Source organism: Castanea sativa, chromosome 2, assembly GCF_040712315.1.
Source record: "Castanea sativa cultivar Marrone di Chiusa Pesio chromosome 2, ASM4071231v1".
NCBI lineage: Eukaryota > Viridiplantae > Streptophyta > Magnoliopsida > Fagales > Fagaceae > Castanea > Castanea sativa.
The window spans coordinates 33889312-33906996 of record NC_134014.1 but is presented as its reverse complement, the minus strand read 5'-3'; the positions used below and the strand labels follow the sequence as shown (position 1 = coordinate 33906996).

At 31.5% G+C, this 17685-nt stretch overlaps 1 protein-coding gene across 1 annotated transcript; it reads right to left on the bottom strand.

The window, feature by feature from the left end:
• Positions 1 to 2319: 2319 nt before the first annotated feature.
• Positions 2320 to 3137, bottom strand: LOC142625993 (E3 ubiquitin-protein ligase RHA2B-like). The gene has a single exon (XM_075799750.1). The coding sequence runs from the start codon at positions 3037 to 3039 to the stop codon at positions 2548 to 2550; it is 492 nt and encodes a 163-aa protein (XP_075655865.1). The 5' UTR covers positions 3040 to 3137; the 3' UTR covers positions 2320 to 2547.
• Between the last annotated feature and the right edge of the window lie 14548 nt (positions 3138 to 17685).

Below are 17685 nucleotides of genomic sequence, written 5' to 3'. Positions count from 1 at the left end.
TTAAACGTCTTTAAATAAATTTTAACTACTTGCTGTATTAATTGGAACCACATGCATAATTAAAATTATGGTATGACTACTTTACTTATACTTAAAGTCTTGATATCTTCAGCACCCATCAAGTCACAATTCTCCCATTGCAAGAGTGCTCTCTGTTTCCACATCGTGGCATACTTCTTTTGTGTACTTTATACATTCTTTAAAAATAAATTGTATGGTATGACTACTTTACTTATACTTACAGTCTTGATATCTTCAGCACCCATCAAGTCAAAATTCTCCCATTGCAAGAGTGCTCTCTGTTTCCACATCGTGGCATACTTCTTTTCCGTACTTTATACATTCTTTAAAAATAAATTGTAAACATATCACGCAAACATATTGTTGCTTGAAGTTAAAATTAGAATTTATTAAAATATTTAGATAATTTCCATTATGGAATGTCTTCTCCTTTAAGCGTTTTCTTTCTTTGCTTGTTCCCCCCCCCCCCCCCCCCCCCCCCCCAATAAATAAAAGCAACTTCCATATGAGGAATGTTAACAAAATAATTAATCTTTGTGAAGTTCGATTAGAGCTTCCACTAATTATCCCACTTGAGGATACGGTTTTAAAGATAAAAAAAAATTATTGAACAAAACGGCAGAGGATACTATGCTAATTTGCTAGCAATTCATGAAATATCCTTTGAGCTTTATTTAATTTTTATGTGTGTGTATGACTGCGTGGAGAGATTTTTCAGAGCTTTTGATGGTTGTTATTATTATAAATTTTTTGGGATAAAATATGAAGCATTGCATCAACAAGTACAACAGTTTTAGTAATTAGTTAATTACAACTAAGAAATATTGGTTATTAGTATTTGGTATAAGATTTTACTAATGTGTGCATCAACAGCTTTTTTAATTCTCGATAAAATTTTTCTAAAAATAAATAACTTATGGCACACATTAACCAGACCCATATGCCATCAAATTTAAAGCAATAATGGTTGTTCCATCAAATAAAAATAAAGAAAAAGAAAAAGCAATGATGGTTGTTGCCTTGTTGGTGACAATATCTATATTTCAAACTTTGAATACCAGAGATGACTAAACTAATCTTTCAAGGAAAAATATAGTCCTAATGTCATATATCCTCCTTAAAATACCTGTCCAAAACCAATGTTAATAGTGGTCCCCAAAATTAAATTTATAAGCAGGTACCACGAGAATATACGGCTATATAAATAATTTAATGAGACAAATAAAACGTGAAAGGTTGGAGGGGAGCCAACTTTAAAAAAGATACATAAAATTTATTCATATGATACATATTACTAATTAGATCGTTGCCTAAATTACATCTACCGTATAGCTTTTTACAACAATTTCTAGATAATATATTTTTATTAGTTTTAATCAAGATCCATAGTAGCATTGTTACCTTTTTACCTATTAATAACAATTTATCCTTTGAAATTTGTTGCGGATATATTGTGTATGCTATCATTAGTTAATTCCTATAGACTGTTACATAATTATATAATTTTTATGGTGTACAGTGTACCTAGTACCTACCTATGCTACACTAATCGGTTTATCCACAAGAAATGAGTTTTAAAAACCATTAAATTAAATAATATTCATCCTCGGCCTAGTCCTCACCTACCAAAATATTGAAGTATATGATATATAAATGTAAAGTTGGCACTTTGGCGGGCTTACTTACTTCTGGTAGGTTAACCACTATAATACGTATCTGTCTCTGAGGGGATTCATAAATCAGATCACCAACCCTATATTAAAGTCGGGATATTTCTCTATAAAAAAAAGGAAAAGAAAAGTAGAAAAAAAAAAAAAAAAAAAAAGAGAGAAAAAAGTTGGGAAGATATTTCAGTTGTGGCCCGCTATTGGCAGCTTATTAGTAGCATTGCAATATTTTATTTGTTGGGGGTAAAATGACTCATATTTTATACTTGTTAATAAAACCCCTTACATATTTACCTTCCTCTAAAGCCATTGCAAAAATTTAACCAATATGTGGATTCAGTAATTTTTTTTTTTTTTTTTTCTTTTTTTGATGAGAGGATCCAGTAATTTTAATCAGTAAAAATTATTATAATCAAATAAGAGATTTAGGTTTAATTTTCGTTAAAATAAAAAAATTAATTGATGTCTTAGCTAACGATAAAATGCAATTATCATAGGATAGAAGCCGAAAATTTGAAATACTACCGTGTATGTATAGTGTATACATAGATAAAAAGGCTTTCCTCAACAAAATTCTACCACTCAGCTAAACTGTAATTCTGTTGGCAGAATTTTCATTTGGAATTCCATCAAAGCCAATAGTCCATTATTAGCATTGAAAGTTCAAGTGTACTGTTGTCAACAAGAACAAAGATGAGTAATTCATCTCATTACATGTTGAATATAGTCTTGATCAAGACATACAGTAATCTGAAGCAATATATCAAAATTCCTACATTTTTTGTTCTTAAAGTCTATAACACAAAACAAGAATCTGCTATGTGCTTCTATGTACGTACAAAACATGGGAGCTGAGAACTTAGAACAATCTACGGAAACTATTGCCATGTAATGCAGACAAGAAGAAAACAATCTCCTCATCATTCCCATCATACTCTACCTGATTTCGCATCCGACGATAACTATCCACAATCTCATCTGGCACAACCTTAGTCCGGCAAAGTGGGCATGTAGCACGACAATATTGTTGTAGCCAGCTATCTAGGCAATCCTTATGGAATGTGTGCTTACATTGCAAATTTCTAACCTTGTCTCCTTCTTCAAATTCAGATAAACACACAGTGCATTCAATTGGCTCGGCCATAATCCTCGTTCTTTTACTGAAACTAATTGTGGGGTTCTTTTTTTCAATGAGTTTAAGGTATTGGCTTGTGGTGATTACAAGTTTATCGGAGTTGGGTCTTAATCCGGTGAGTGAACGGATCAGAATTATGATTTCTATAAGTAGGAGAGTGAAGAAGACTACGGTCATGGTTCTGAGGTTGGAGAAGAATTCAGAGAGGGCTTTCATGGCTGTTAGCTGCAGAAGAAAGTGCAGAGAATATTGTGCTCAAAGAATAATGAATTAATGGTGTTTTACATATATAAGGGTTAAACCTTAAATGTGGCTAGGTGCAGTGGTTTTGTTTGGTGCAGCCTACTCTTTTAATAATCATCCGTGCAACAGGTTACCTACGAATGTTGATATTTTGACTCAAAACCCGTTCTTAGAAGCTCTATAAAATAATTTAAAATAGACCCCAAATAAGAAAAAATATTTCTCATACATTTGTTACCATAAAATCATAAATTACCATGAATCTTGCCTTGACTTTATCTATAGTTGCTGAGAGTTTGTAACTGGGGTAAAGACCTATGACCATATGAGTCTTTAAAGTGGAGTACGGGTTGAGTTTTGCTAACTGAGTCTTTGAGTTGAGTTTCATGGAAATTCCAAGAGAGACTTGGTCATTAAAGTGGGCTTCTACAGTGAGAACACACATGAACAGAAATAGTGGTATATATATATATATATATATATATATATATATATATATAAACTTTATATATAGTTCAATTACATTATTTATTCTATTTTATATGAAAAATTAGAATCCATTGCCATTGAATTATATAAATAAAAAATTAAGATTGTAAAATTGTTTGATGGCTCTAGCATTCCTCCACCATTAAATTATTGTGGTGTTTCAAAAGTGGGATTAGGAAATGGGGTGAAGACCTATGACCATATGAGTCTTCAAAGTGGAGTACGCGTTGAGTTTTGCTAACTTTTTTTTATTTATTGGAAGTCTGTAATTATCATTAAACTTAGGTAGAACCCAGAGAAATTACATCAGAGTTAACTTCAGATACAATAAAAGGAGGAGTGTACTCCACCCAAATAATACAATCTTCAATTTTCTTAACATGTTTAGCCATCAAATAAGCTGCTTGGTTACAGTCCCTTCGTGCAAAACGCGCCTTCCAGGATCTGAAATTTGGCAACTGAGAATGCGTTTGGATAGGAGGCTGCGTCCACGTCTGGCCAGTTTTTTTTTTTTTTTTTTTTTCCACGCGCATGTGTCACTGTTCATTGGCCATGAACAGTAATTTTAACGATGAACGACTTTTTATGATAATTTTTACATATTAAAAATTTATTTTTGTACAGTATTTTCAATTTTCAGTTTTCAATTTTTAGCAATAAGTTCTATCCAAACGGACTATGAGTCTTTGAGTTGAGTTTCATGGAAATTCCAAGAGAGACTTGGTCATTAAAGCGGGCTTCTACAGTGAGAACACACATGAACAGAAATAGTGGCGGCAGTACAAGTGTACAACCCCAGTCAAAGTATATTCACCAACAAATACAAAGTTTCTTCTTTTTTCTTTTTTCTTTTTTCTTTTTGAAACAAAATACAAAGTATTCAGTCACTCACATCATCACATGCAAATGTTGGGCCTCATCATCTGAGTGACAGATCCACTTCAGCTCTTCTAAATTTCTAATTGGTTACTGAATAAAGTGCATGTAACAGCCACGTGATGTTATCAAAAGTTAGAAAATGAAGGACCAGAGAGTAGGCCCCTTTTCGGCTATCTAATTGGTTATTAAAGAAAGGTCATTTCAACATGATCCGTTTTGTCACGTGATTCAGAGTACGTCTACTTTGGTGGTCCGGCCTGGCTGACCCTTTTCTTTCTTTCTTTCTTTTACTGTTTATGTAGAAAGAATTTTGTTTTCCTCTCAAAAAAGAATAAAATTAATTTTTATATATAATTATTTTTCTTCGTTTTTATTTTTTTTGAGGTGTTATTGTGTTAAGGACAATGTTGCTATCTTCACCCTTCGTTTGATATATTAAATAGCAAAATTTTTTAATTTCTATTTATTTATTCTTTTATAAAGTGGCATCTTTAAGAATTTCTTTAGAGTGGTCACAAAAAAATTTAAATTATACAAAATCTAATAAAGTGATAACTTGAATATTTGCTACAACTGTGAGTCGAGTAGCTTAAGAAAGCAAAATTGTTACGATTGCAAAGCCAAAAAGAATATAACTATCGTCACTATCAAGGAGAACCGACAAATACAATATTTTTCTTGTACCATTTTTTAGGGAAAAATGAAATTAGAAATTATCTTTATAGAATAGTTTGAATGAGCTGAAAATTTGAATATTTAGTGATTTTTATTTTTTGTTTTATAATAGGCTTTTTGTTGAATAATTTGATCACTTGATGTTGTTTGGTCTTATTTTATTTTTGTTTGGTTTATATTTGTTGTTATTTAAGCTTTTTCTTTTTAATTTTATAAAAGGGATTAATGATTATTTTTGGACGGCAGAATTAATTTTAGAGTAATGCTACGTTCACAATATTTTTATAATAAATCTTACGCAAAAAATTGTTATTAGTGAGTAAAAACTAATATTATATTGGACCCAAATTAGAATTAGTAACAACTTATCACATATGAATTTTTGTAAAAGTATTGTAAAAATATTGCGAATGTAGCATTATTTTTATTTTTGTTGAACCCAACTTTTTGTAATTCTCAAGTCAGGGTGTTCAAAATTCTTATCAAGGTGATCACAATAAATTAGTTTAACATATAATAATTTTTGGTAAATATATATATATATATATATATATATATATATATATATGTATTTTTTTGCAAGTCATGGTGATCTTGTGACCACCATGGCTTGCATGCGGAGCAGCAAGAGCTTTTTATACTTATAATTCAAGATGGTTTAATTTATCAATAAATCTAAGTATACATAATTTTTCACAATTTTTTTAATATTTATTAAGAAAATTTACCATGCTTTATGGTTTTTTGAGAAGATACCATGCTTTATGTTAATAAAAATGTTTGTCACGTGATTGAATAGGTCCATAACATATGGTTTTAAAATCTGTTGACTAGCTAGACAAATTAGGGTTCGATTCAATGGTTTGTCACATTTTAAAAATGTTTGGAGTAATTTGCCGTAGTTTTATCCCAAAAGACAATCTTTTGTAGATACATGTAGCTTTGTTTGAAATGGGTGTTGCCGTGTTGGGCACTTCGGTTGGGTGCACATAAGAAGAGGCCCTACAATTACATTGTGGGTGAATAATTGTGGTGTTTTTTGTTTGTTAGTTAGTTAGTTAGTTTTTTTTTTTTTTTTTGAAAGCATGAATAATTGGTTAAAAAACATGTTGAAGACTCTTCTCTCTATTTTCAAGAAGGCAATCAAAAATGATTGACCAATAGAAATCCATCAATTGAAAGTCTGACTTATTTAAATAATAAATGTTGTGAATATGTCAAATTATTATTGATGACAAATTTCTCCTAATAGCATGAGACTTTAATTTTTATAAGTCAATATTTTCCACAATAATCCACTTAATCTCCTGGTCTCACACCAAATAATCTTTTCCTCTTTCTCAATACCAAAATTAAAAGTGGAAATTAAATTTCATTTTTCTTTCACTATGCATCACTTTGCCTAAGCTAAAGTGAAACTCCTTAATAGATAATAAATCTTCATTTCTTTTTGTTAAATTTTATCCTAAACCATGACATTTAGCTCTCTATATGAAAGTTAATATTAGATTGGTTTGTCTTCATTCATGAGTTATGTGTTGAATCTATCTTTGTTTGACTAGGTTAATGCATTACGTGATTATGTTGTTAAGTGAAGTTGCAATAAGATATTTATTAAACTATATTCTATTGAGTTGCAAAATTACTAAGAGCATGTTTGGAACTATTATTCATGTATAATATATATTTTGTTATTTGGTTGCATATTCACTATAAGGAATAGTCATTACTTATGAATAACTATTCATAAAATTGAGAAATAGCTATTCCTTGATAGGCATAACAATTTTTGAAATTAATATATTAAAAAAATACAATTTTTTCATACAAATCATATTTTACAAACATTCCATATGTAATAAATAATTTTATACCAAACTTGAGAATATAAATAGTTATTCCATTCCGTTATCTTTTATTCATAATAATAAATATTAATATTTCTATCATAACCGTCATTCTCTATGCCAAATGTATTATAACTGAATATAAAAACCCCCTATGTATTCCTTTAGGCCTCAAACTATATTGAACGGGTTTTGCTTCGGAAAATAAGCCCATTTCCTCTACTATGCTCTCATTGATTGAATATACAAAACAACATGTTGCGTGCCTCTTCTACTTGAAGACCCGCAATGCATGACAAGAAAGAATTCTCAATGATTCAAATTTCTTGCAAGAACAAGAAATGTTGCTATTGAAATGATCAAAATGGACAATGTGTACTATTTCACTATCTTCTTCTTTCACCTCAAAGACATCAATTGTATCTTGACAATCAACTTGCTTCCACTTTCTTGCAAGATTATTAAGGAATTCATATTCAAATAATCTAAATATCTTACATGTGTAAACTTGAGCTGCATGACCCAAAATACCACTCTTCTTAATAGCTCTTTGCGAGGCGCCTTGCTTGCATCGAAAATCTTCATTAAACTCTGAAGAACGCATACTTGCCAACACACTTTCATATTTAATTACAAAGTTAGTGAGGCTTATTGTTGTATCTGCTATATTATTCAAAACATGGTTTGTGCTTTCACTTCTCGAGGAATCTTTAAATTTAGCTGTGAAGTTATCCTTAGTGAATGCAGTGCTCCATTTATGTCCAATTTTGTACATCATATTAAGGCAATGATGATCTTCAAGATTAAACTTATGCATCATTTTATCCCATGTGTTTTGAAATTCCAATTCTGAATCACAATATTTTTGACACTTGTTCCACAAGGACTGAAACTCTGAATTAGAATTTAACTCTCCAAAGTAGGAAGGTGCATTTTTTGAAATATGCCACAAACATAGTCGATGATGTGTGTTCAAAAACACTTCCTCAATAACTAGAAATTATACAGTCCTCTGGTGGACCACGTCACTTGTCCATCATTCCACTAAAAGACTCTCATTTGTTTAAAATTGTTGAGTTAGTAATCAGGTTCTGTTTTAAAAAAATTTCTAACTCAACAATTTTAAACAGGTATGAGTTTTTTAGTGGAATGGTGGACCACGTTACTTGTCCACCATGTGAATCTTATAATTTCTCCTTAACAGCATTTGACATGGCTTGATCTTGGTCAGTAAAAATTGTTATTGGAGATCAATTCCCCCATTGAGTCTAAGAATGACTTAAATAGCCACTTGAAAGAAGCAGTAGTTGATCCAAAAGAAATGCACATCCAAATATTACATTTTCCCAATGGTGATTAACACCTACAAATGGAGCACAAATCAAATTATATCTATTGGTGCGGTAAGTAGTGTCAAATACCACAACATCTCCAAAACAATCATAATCAACCCTTGATCTCCCATCTCTCCAAAAAAAATTCGTCATGCGATTTTCTTGATCTACTTGAACCATGTAAAAAAACACGGGATCTTCTAATTGTTTTTTATTAAAATGATTCATTAGGCTTTGAGCATCTCTAGCACTAATCGTTGACATCTTTTTTGTGTTCACATGATTATAACAATCTTTTTCAGTGAAGCCCACATTCTCACTCCCTCCAACTTCTTCTGTTAAATACGAAGAAGTATTCTTCGTACTTATACCAGCATTCACCATGGAATCAATTAAACCTGCCTTAGGTTTTGAAATACGACAACCCCTGATGGTAGTGCAAGTTTATGATTATGCTCTGGATTAAATGCAGTAACCTTCCACATATCATTTTCAACTGTGAAACGAATAAATGCTTTACAGCTAGTTCTAGTCTCTAGTTTCTTCCAATTTTTCTCTTCACAAGGGTCTTCATCTATTTTAAAACCCCCCTTAGAACATAGAAATTCACATTGTCTTATGTTCTTTTTCCCATTAAAATATCTAGGCTTTTCTTTCTGTATACTTAAACCTGTTTGTAATGCATAATTATTGTATAAATTGTATGCTTCATCTTCAGTATATGCCACCTTATCCAATAAATTGTCATCACTATTTTCTAGTCGTTCAACAAACAAACAATCTTCAATTCCTTCAATATCACTTGAATTGCAAATAACTACAATAATTTTTATGAAAAATATATATGTTAGAAATAAAATATTAATGAATTTACAATACAATAATTATCTTATATATGTGTGCAATTTTTTATGTGTTCTTAAAGGCCTATGGTATGCTTTATTACAAAGCTTCCCCACTTCTAGGCACAAATATAATTAGAAATTAGACATAGTTACCAATATAAAGATGAATATATTATTTATTCCTATCATAATATATATTTATATTTATATACACATGTAAATTTAGTATATAATAACAACAACAAAAAACAACAAAAACATATATCACTACACATTTTATTTGGGAGCAAACACCTTTATATATTTTATTTGGGAGCAAACTTATCACAGCAAAGCAATAGATTCATACCTCAATACATTTTTATATATTTTATTTGGGAACGAACATACCACAACAAAGCATTAAAATTTTCACCAAAAAAAAAAGCATTAAATTCATACCTCAATACATTTTTATATGTTTTATTTGGGAGCAAACATGTCACAACAAAGCATTAAATTTTTCACCAAAAAAAAAAAAGCATTAAATTCATACCTCATTACATTTCTATATATTTTATTTAAGAGCAAACATATCACAACAAATCATAATACATTCTTTAAAAAATGAAACAAAACATAACAAGGCAAAATAAATTATACCTCCGTTACTTTGAAAATTGGGTTCTTCCATGCTTATGTGAACAATATTTTGCCTCTTTACACTAGAGCTTTTCAATTGATTTCACTAAAAATCACTCATAGTAACATTTGTTTGTGATCACACTGTGCACTTGTTTTTTGTCGGCACTAAGGAGTAGGACCTTCTGGCTTTTGTTCACAAGAGTGAGAACCCTAAAAGGTTCTCTTTGTCCTAAGTCCCAATTGGAAAACAGCTTGCTAGCTTCTTTTTTTATATTTTATTTTTTTAATAACTAACGTTAATGGGGTTGTTTAACGTTGGGGACTTGAAGACTAGCATTTGCCATTGTTGATGAGCTGTACTATTTAAATGATGTCATACATTTTTAGTTACATGTCTTCTCTCTATTGGCTGGGACCATCTAAGAATTTCCCTTAAGTGACAATTCCTATCCCAAAAAAAGTGACAATTAAACATTTCCTTATTATTTCATGTAACTTTCCACTCATTATGAGCACGGCCAAGAACCTGAAGCTCAAAGCAATGTGATTGTCGACTAAGAAACTTACCTACTTAGCCATGGACTTAAAGACTCATCTCATTTTCAGTTCCCTTGAAACCTTGAACTCACCTCCTCGGAGACCCCAACATGCACTATTGTTGAACTCAACTAGCCATTGACCTTAACCTCAAAACTCTTTGAATCCCAATACAGTACTCGCTTGTTGGTGCTTAATTAGGGGGTGTAACAAATTAAACCATATAGTTTCAAAGCAACAAATTAAACTATGCAATTTTAAATAGTATAAATTTATATCTTATAATTTTAAAATTAATAAATTAACCCTAAAGTTTCAAAAACTAACAAATCAGTCCTTAGCCCATTTAAGTGAAATTGCATTGTGTTTAGTGTTTAGAGTTTAATATTTTGACTGAGGTTTAATTTTGTTTAACTTTAAAAATTTAGGGTTAGTTTGTTATTTTATGGCAATAGGGTTTATAATGTATTTTTCCTCAAAAAATTATATGGATTTTAACCATTATATAAGAAAAATTAAAAAGATAAAAAAATTAAAAACTTCTCTAATCCAAGGACAAAATTCAGCTCTTGGATAGTATCACCAAGTGCAATAGTTGTTACAAACTTACAATGCTAGTGATTGTACTTGTAAACGACGCAGGAATTGGGATAGGGTGGGCCAGGCTCTTCTGACGGAACTTGGTGCAGCCCGCTGCCATGTGATGGCCTTTAAATTCTCGTGCAGGTCTCGCCCTTCAGGTATTTGAGTATTTCTACTTGCTTCATCGATTGATGAAGTTTCGTTATGTTTAATTTTAATTTAACGGTCTCCATGGATCCGGCGTCCAATTAGGCGATAATTATTGAGGGGTTTCACTTTCATGTTTGTGTAAATGAGATTTGGGTTAAGGGAACCTGAGCTGGGTTTGTATAAAATGGCCGTTGGGCCTAGCTAGTGGACTAGGGTATGGGCCGTGTAACTTTACTCCACTGAGCTGGAAAACAATGCAATCTAAAAACCCTTCTAATTTTTTTTAGTTATCAATGTTACCAAAATAGCATTGTACTTTTTCTAGCAGGAAAATACTACTTTACCTCTTTTGTTTTGTTTTGTGTTTTTGGGTGACAAAAAAATTATAGACATTATAATTGCAATATAAATTTATATTGTGGATACACAAAATGTTGTAAATGTTATACACTTTTTACAAATGTGTACAACATTATCCACTTTTTGTATGTTTATAATATAAATTTATATTGTAACGTAGGTGTATAATGTAAAAAGAAAAATTTTTCAAAAATGATTGAGCCTATTACTTAGCAATATTCTTCTCAAAAAAGAAAAAAAAAAAAAACTACTTAGCAATATATGTATCATTGCTAATTAACAATTGTGATGTGCACTTTACGTATTAAGACCAGCAAACTTTCTTGTTCAATCTTTGGTTAGTTGGGTTTAGATTTTTTTTTTGGATTTTAATCCGCTAAAAGGCTAGAGACTAAATTGACATATACTCTGAAATTTAGGGACCAAATATGTAATTTATTTTAAAAAATTTGTCTTGTACTCTCCTAAAGGAGATGGTGATGCTTCTCTCTTTGCCTTGCCTTAATAATATCTTCTTATTAGTAGTAGAAAAAAAAAAAAAAACTCCCCTCTTTTTCACCAGTTGTAATCGTTGTTTATGAGAATTGCATATCTACTTGGCATTTTTTCATAAATCCATTATCAAACTCGTAGAATCTTCTTTTGCACCAAAGAATTGCTATTTAAGCAGTCAAGCTATAAACAACTAAATAAGTTTAATTACTTGCTACTACTGCAGTTAAAATTGTTGTTGTTGCCATTTGCTACTTGTAGTTTTTGTAGACATTAATTAATATATGTCATCTTCAATGCAATCATTGTAAAGTCACAGGGCATTAAACAAAAAATCCAGTCCATGGTTTGCTACTGCCAATATTATCCCCCCCTAGCTTATCGGCTCAATATCTACAAGGCCAAAACGTTTCCCATATTCTCAATTTACCCACCAAACCTATATTGTGTCTTGACTGAAACAAATATGTGTCTGTGAAGCAACACTATTTATCAAGTAGAGTTATTGTATATATGAGAGTGCATCATAATTTTGGTATGATCACCCATCACAATTGTACATTAACAAGGTGGATATGTGAAATTGTTATTGATAGACATTTTTTTTTTCTTCAACTTATATGTGGAATAATAATGGAAATTGCCATCAATGAGCTACAGCTCAGATGATACCTCTTTCTCTCTTCTCTTAAAAATAAGATGGCAGGAGGTCAAGAATTCAATACCCACTGAATGGGTTTGTAATAATAATAATAATATTGCAAACTGCCAAAGACAGACAGGACATTGATGTGTAGTAAAAAACGTTTGGTGAGACACGTGTGGGTGGGTTCTTACTTCTTGTCCTATACAAAGAACTGTGCGAGACATTGTGGCTTGCTTTGAGGGAATTAATGAAGGAGAATCGTGAATGGCAAATTGTCTGGATGGGTAACTGCGTAAGCTTTAAGTTGCTTGAACCTAATCTTCAGTAGCGGCCCTAGAATTAAGTTGGTGGCCTGCTCAAGAGTTGGGTTTATGGATGGGCTTGGGCCGTAGGCTATCTCAATCTGGACCACTTTTTGCTCATTCTGTCCTCCATTTTTGTTGTTATTAGAGCATGCTCTTCGGCTATTTTATAAAAAATGTCATTTTAACACACCAAAAGTTTACTTTATATTTTAACACACTATTTTACAATTCATCATTTATCATATCTTCTATTCTTTGATTTTAAAGATTAAAATAATATATACTACACATTAAATAATATATTTTCTCAAAACCCAGCAAATATACAAATGCACAGCCAGTGGCAGTTGCCACCACCTAAGAACCAACAACCACCGCTGCCACAACAATAACCACCGCTACAACCACCATCACAAACTACAACCACAATCACTGGATTCTCCAACAAATTTTCAAATCCAAAAACATCAACAAAATTAAAAAAAAAAAAAACTCAAAATCTTCAACAAAACACCCACCCAACAGATCAATCAATGACCAAACTCAACCAACCATCGACGGCGTGAGTTGTGGAGGACGACGAGCAAAGATCGGTGACTGCCACTAGGCGAGTAGAGCTTTAAATCAACGAGCTTCAATCGGCGAGCTGAGCTTCAGATCCTCGACAACCTCGCCACCAGAGTCCCTTCAACGCATCTGCGAATATCGAATCGGAATCGCCTTCTTTTTTGTGACAGGAAAAGAAAGAGAGAGCGGGAGATAGTGATAGGGAAAAAAAATAGAGAAAGAGGCGCAGAGAAATGGAATGAAAAAAAAAAAAAAAAAAAACCCGAAGCCATGTGGTGAAGATGCTAAAGAAGAAAGAAGAAGAAAAAGGGAAGAGGGAGTGAGTGAACATGAGGAACAGGCGGAGGAAGAAAGAAGGAAAAAGTAAGAGAGAGTAGAAAGAAAAGTAATAAAAGAAGAAAGAGAAATAAATAAATAAATAATTTTTTTTAACACATTTGTCTGTTCTGTTCCATCTTTGGAACGGTATTGTCCACATGTGTCAAAATTTATAGGATTTAGAACACCTCATGAGAATAGTTTTTGGGTGTTTGGTGTGCCAAATGCTAAATATTTGACATTTGGCACATCTAATGGTAATACTTTACTGTTACTATTATAATCCTTCCAGTTTTCTGATGTTGTCTTTATTTGCACACTTGCTGTTATTTGGCTGTTGTTTGGTAGTTAGTACCATCATTTCCTTCTTCCTTTTTTCACTCTTTATTGTTTCCTTATCAACAACGTGCATGCCTGCTTATCTATATCTATATTTATTTAATTATGATTATATAAATTAAATACTCTTGACTCTTTTTTCTTTTCTTTTTTTCACTTCTTTGTATGTTGCCACGTAAACTTTCAAAAACTCGACTTTTTTCATGCAATTGAATTGAGTTTTAAATACAAAGTCCTATAAAACATCTTATATTTACACATTCCATTTCAACAGATTTTCTTTAAAGGATAGAATAGATAGTTTCGCATGCAAATATAATTATAATACATACCTATTAATAATTAGTATAATTATTAAAATTCCATATTACAAACAAAATGTTTTTGTGCTTTTGTCATTGTTATTGCAAGTGGCTAGCAAGTTTAATCTTATTATTAAAGTATTTAGGATCTTGTCTTGCCTCTTTCATCATTATAGAGTGAGGAAAATCACCAAATTAATGTGCATCAAGTGATTTTTCCATTTCATGACTAGAAATTATGTTCCAATTGTGCTTTCTGATGCTCAAGTGACAAAGAAAAGGGTTATTTTGAATTTCTGACGTTGGATATTATTAGTCATTTATGGGGTCCAAACCTTTTGAGTGTACATGACACACACTCTGCCTCACATCTATCTGTCAAAGGCTTCTTTCCCATCTTTCTCATTAAGTTTTATTATTGAGTTTATGAAGTGATTGGGTAAGACTTTTTTGCTGCTTTCATTTTGGACTGACCTGGATATGTCTAGCTAGCTAAGTTTTCTTCACTAGTCGACAAAAATGCAATTGTACGTGGTACACATGCAACCACACATTGATGAGCTTTTCGATCTGATGTTATCATCTTCATGTTTTTTAATATATTATTATTTTATTTTTTTGTGTAAATTTGACAGCACTGTAATTTTACTGTCACTTTTTTCGAAAAATAAAGTTTATCTCCAAATTAGTTTAGGTGTGAATTTTAAAAATCTAACTGTTGAATTTCATGTTCCTTATGTTCTTAACATGTATATCAAATTTCATTCAAATCGGATTTTATTTACTATTTGATCAATGAACTTATTTTTTATACACAATTTTAGATTACAAAAATTTGAAATTTTAATATTTGTTTGATGACATAGCAATTGATTTTTGATTTTCTTGAAATTTTGCAAGCATGAATAATAAAATAAGAACATGCAATTTAACGGTTAGATTTTCAAATTTTACACTCACGCTCCGTTTGTTTCAATGGAAAACTTTGTGTAAAGATAGTTTTTCTTGTTTTCCAGTGTTTGGTAGCTTAAAAAAAGATGAGTCAAAGGAAAACTATCTTTAGTCAACATAAAAAGTATGGTTTATTTTTAGAGATTGTTTTCCATTAAATTTTTTTGGAAAACAACTCTATTTCACAGCAAACTAAATAAGGGAAGTTAGGAAGTTGTTTTTCAACTCATTTAAAGTTGTTACCAAACATTGGAAAATGAGATAGTTTTATAAAAAATGTTTTTTAGAAAATAACTCATTTTCTAGAAAACATCATTGTTGAAACAAACAGAGCGTTAATATAAAAATATTTGATAAGTTTAAAGGGTTTCTCTCCAAACTAGTTTGGAGAGAAACTTTTTCCTTTCTCGAATCATCAGGTTCTTGTTGCAAAAGGTGGGGCCCTCTGAAGACTGAAGCTAATTTTTTTTTTAATAATCAGAAAAGAGGGGCAATTCATTGGTCAAGTTTCTTCAGACAATAAAACAAAATGGCTTGTGTTTCATTGAAATGCAGAAGTTTGGGAAGCGTCATCAGGCATTCGCGCATGGCAAAGATTCCTGGCCCAGCTACAAAAAAGATCATTGCTATCCATTTTTGGTCTGAATTGCAATATGGACTTTTTGCAAGTGTTTGTCTAGGATTTAGTTGCTCATTAATGGATCTGTATAAAAAAGAACAAAAACCATCAATGGCTTTATTGTAATAAAGCTCAATAGCAGAATGTAATCATTAAAGACTTTCTGCTATGGACTGAATCACGTTAATTTCCTGCGTTCTATGCTATTGTATTCTGTTTTATACACCTATAGGCTGTTAACTTCATGGCTAAATTTTTTCATTGTTGGTTGACCTATATAGTCATTGATTGTATAATCATTCCAAGGATGCAAGAAAATTTCCATGTACCATCCTTGCCTTCTCCATTGATGTGATCCCAATGTCCCATTATTGCTTTAAAACTGTACACAATTATGTAGGTCCTCATTGATTATGGTTTGCCAATAGGAAAGGAAAGCATACAGATACTGTTTTTTATTGATCTTGCTTATTAGTGATATTATTTTGAACAAAATATATGTGAGTGCACTGAAACTTTTTGACAGAAGAAAGATTCCTTATCTTCATATGGCAGGAAAGTTGCAAATCAAATGCTTTTAAGTGTAACCGTCCATGAGTAAACAAAGACCCTCCACCAAAAGGATCGATCATGCAGAGCAATGTCAAAAGCTATTAGATGCTCAAAGGATCAGTTATTCTAGAATTTATTGTAAGTGGAAGACTTGCTATTCTGCCTTTTGGTTACATGTTGCAGCAACGATCATGCCTTGTCTGCGCGGTGAAATGAAGAGGTCATGGCTTGGATTCTTAGCTATTACGGAAGTATTTCCTTGCACTCAGTTTTAATTATCTTAAAACTTCTATCTATGGATTATGAGATAGCAAGTTTCCATGCTTAAAATTTAGAACACAATATCTTCTTTGTGGCACAGAATATATTAGGTGAAAATTCGGAAGGAAGAAAATAATTGGAACAAAAAGTTTAACTAGTGTTTTCTGTGACAAAATGGTTGCTTCTATAATTGGTAAATCTTGTCCGATTCCATTTTTGTACTGAACATTAACAGTAATAATCTTTAAGTGTTTGACTTTATTCAATACTTGAAGATAAAAACCAAAGGCCTATTTCTCGAGAAATTTTTCACTCCTCCAGAAGATCCTATGAGAGGGAATACTGCTCCCTTACAAGTGAATAATTTCTCGTGTTTCTCCATGAACTTTAACTACATTGGTAATAAATATGTTCACACAGTTTAGTGGATTTGTGGGGTTTGGTTTTGTCGGTCATTATGTGCAAAAATGCATTAAGATTTGAGAGATAGGTTAAAAATGTAAAATACAGTGTCTACTTTCCCCCTTTTTAGACTAAAGTTGTACAATTAGCAGATACGACAAGATTGGTTAATCCAGGATTTCTTGGAACATCAGTACGATGTTCATGAACATTACTTGATCTCTGTGTTTCATATTTAATTAGGTTTAAAATGATAGTTTCAATCTTTTTGCTTCTGTATATATGTATGTATATGTATATATATGTGTATTTGGTCATTATTCTTTTGTTCACTTCTCTTCTTTTGCTACATCTCTTAAGAATTAACAGTGTTCTGATCCAAATAGCATTTTGATTTAGAACTGTATGAAAAAGTGGAAGCAAAGCACCACTGAAAATGGACTGTGTTCGATATCTTATCCTAAAGAAAAAAGTAGTTTGTTTCTTTCCTTGCATTTCTTGTGTGGGGAACCATACAAGTTGATTGAAGAATCACGTCTCTAG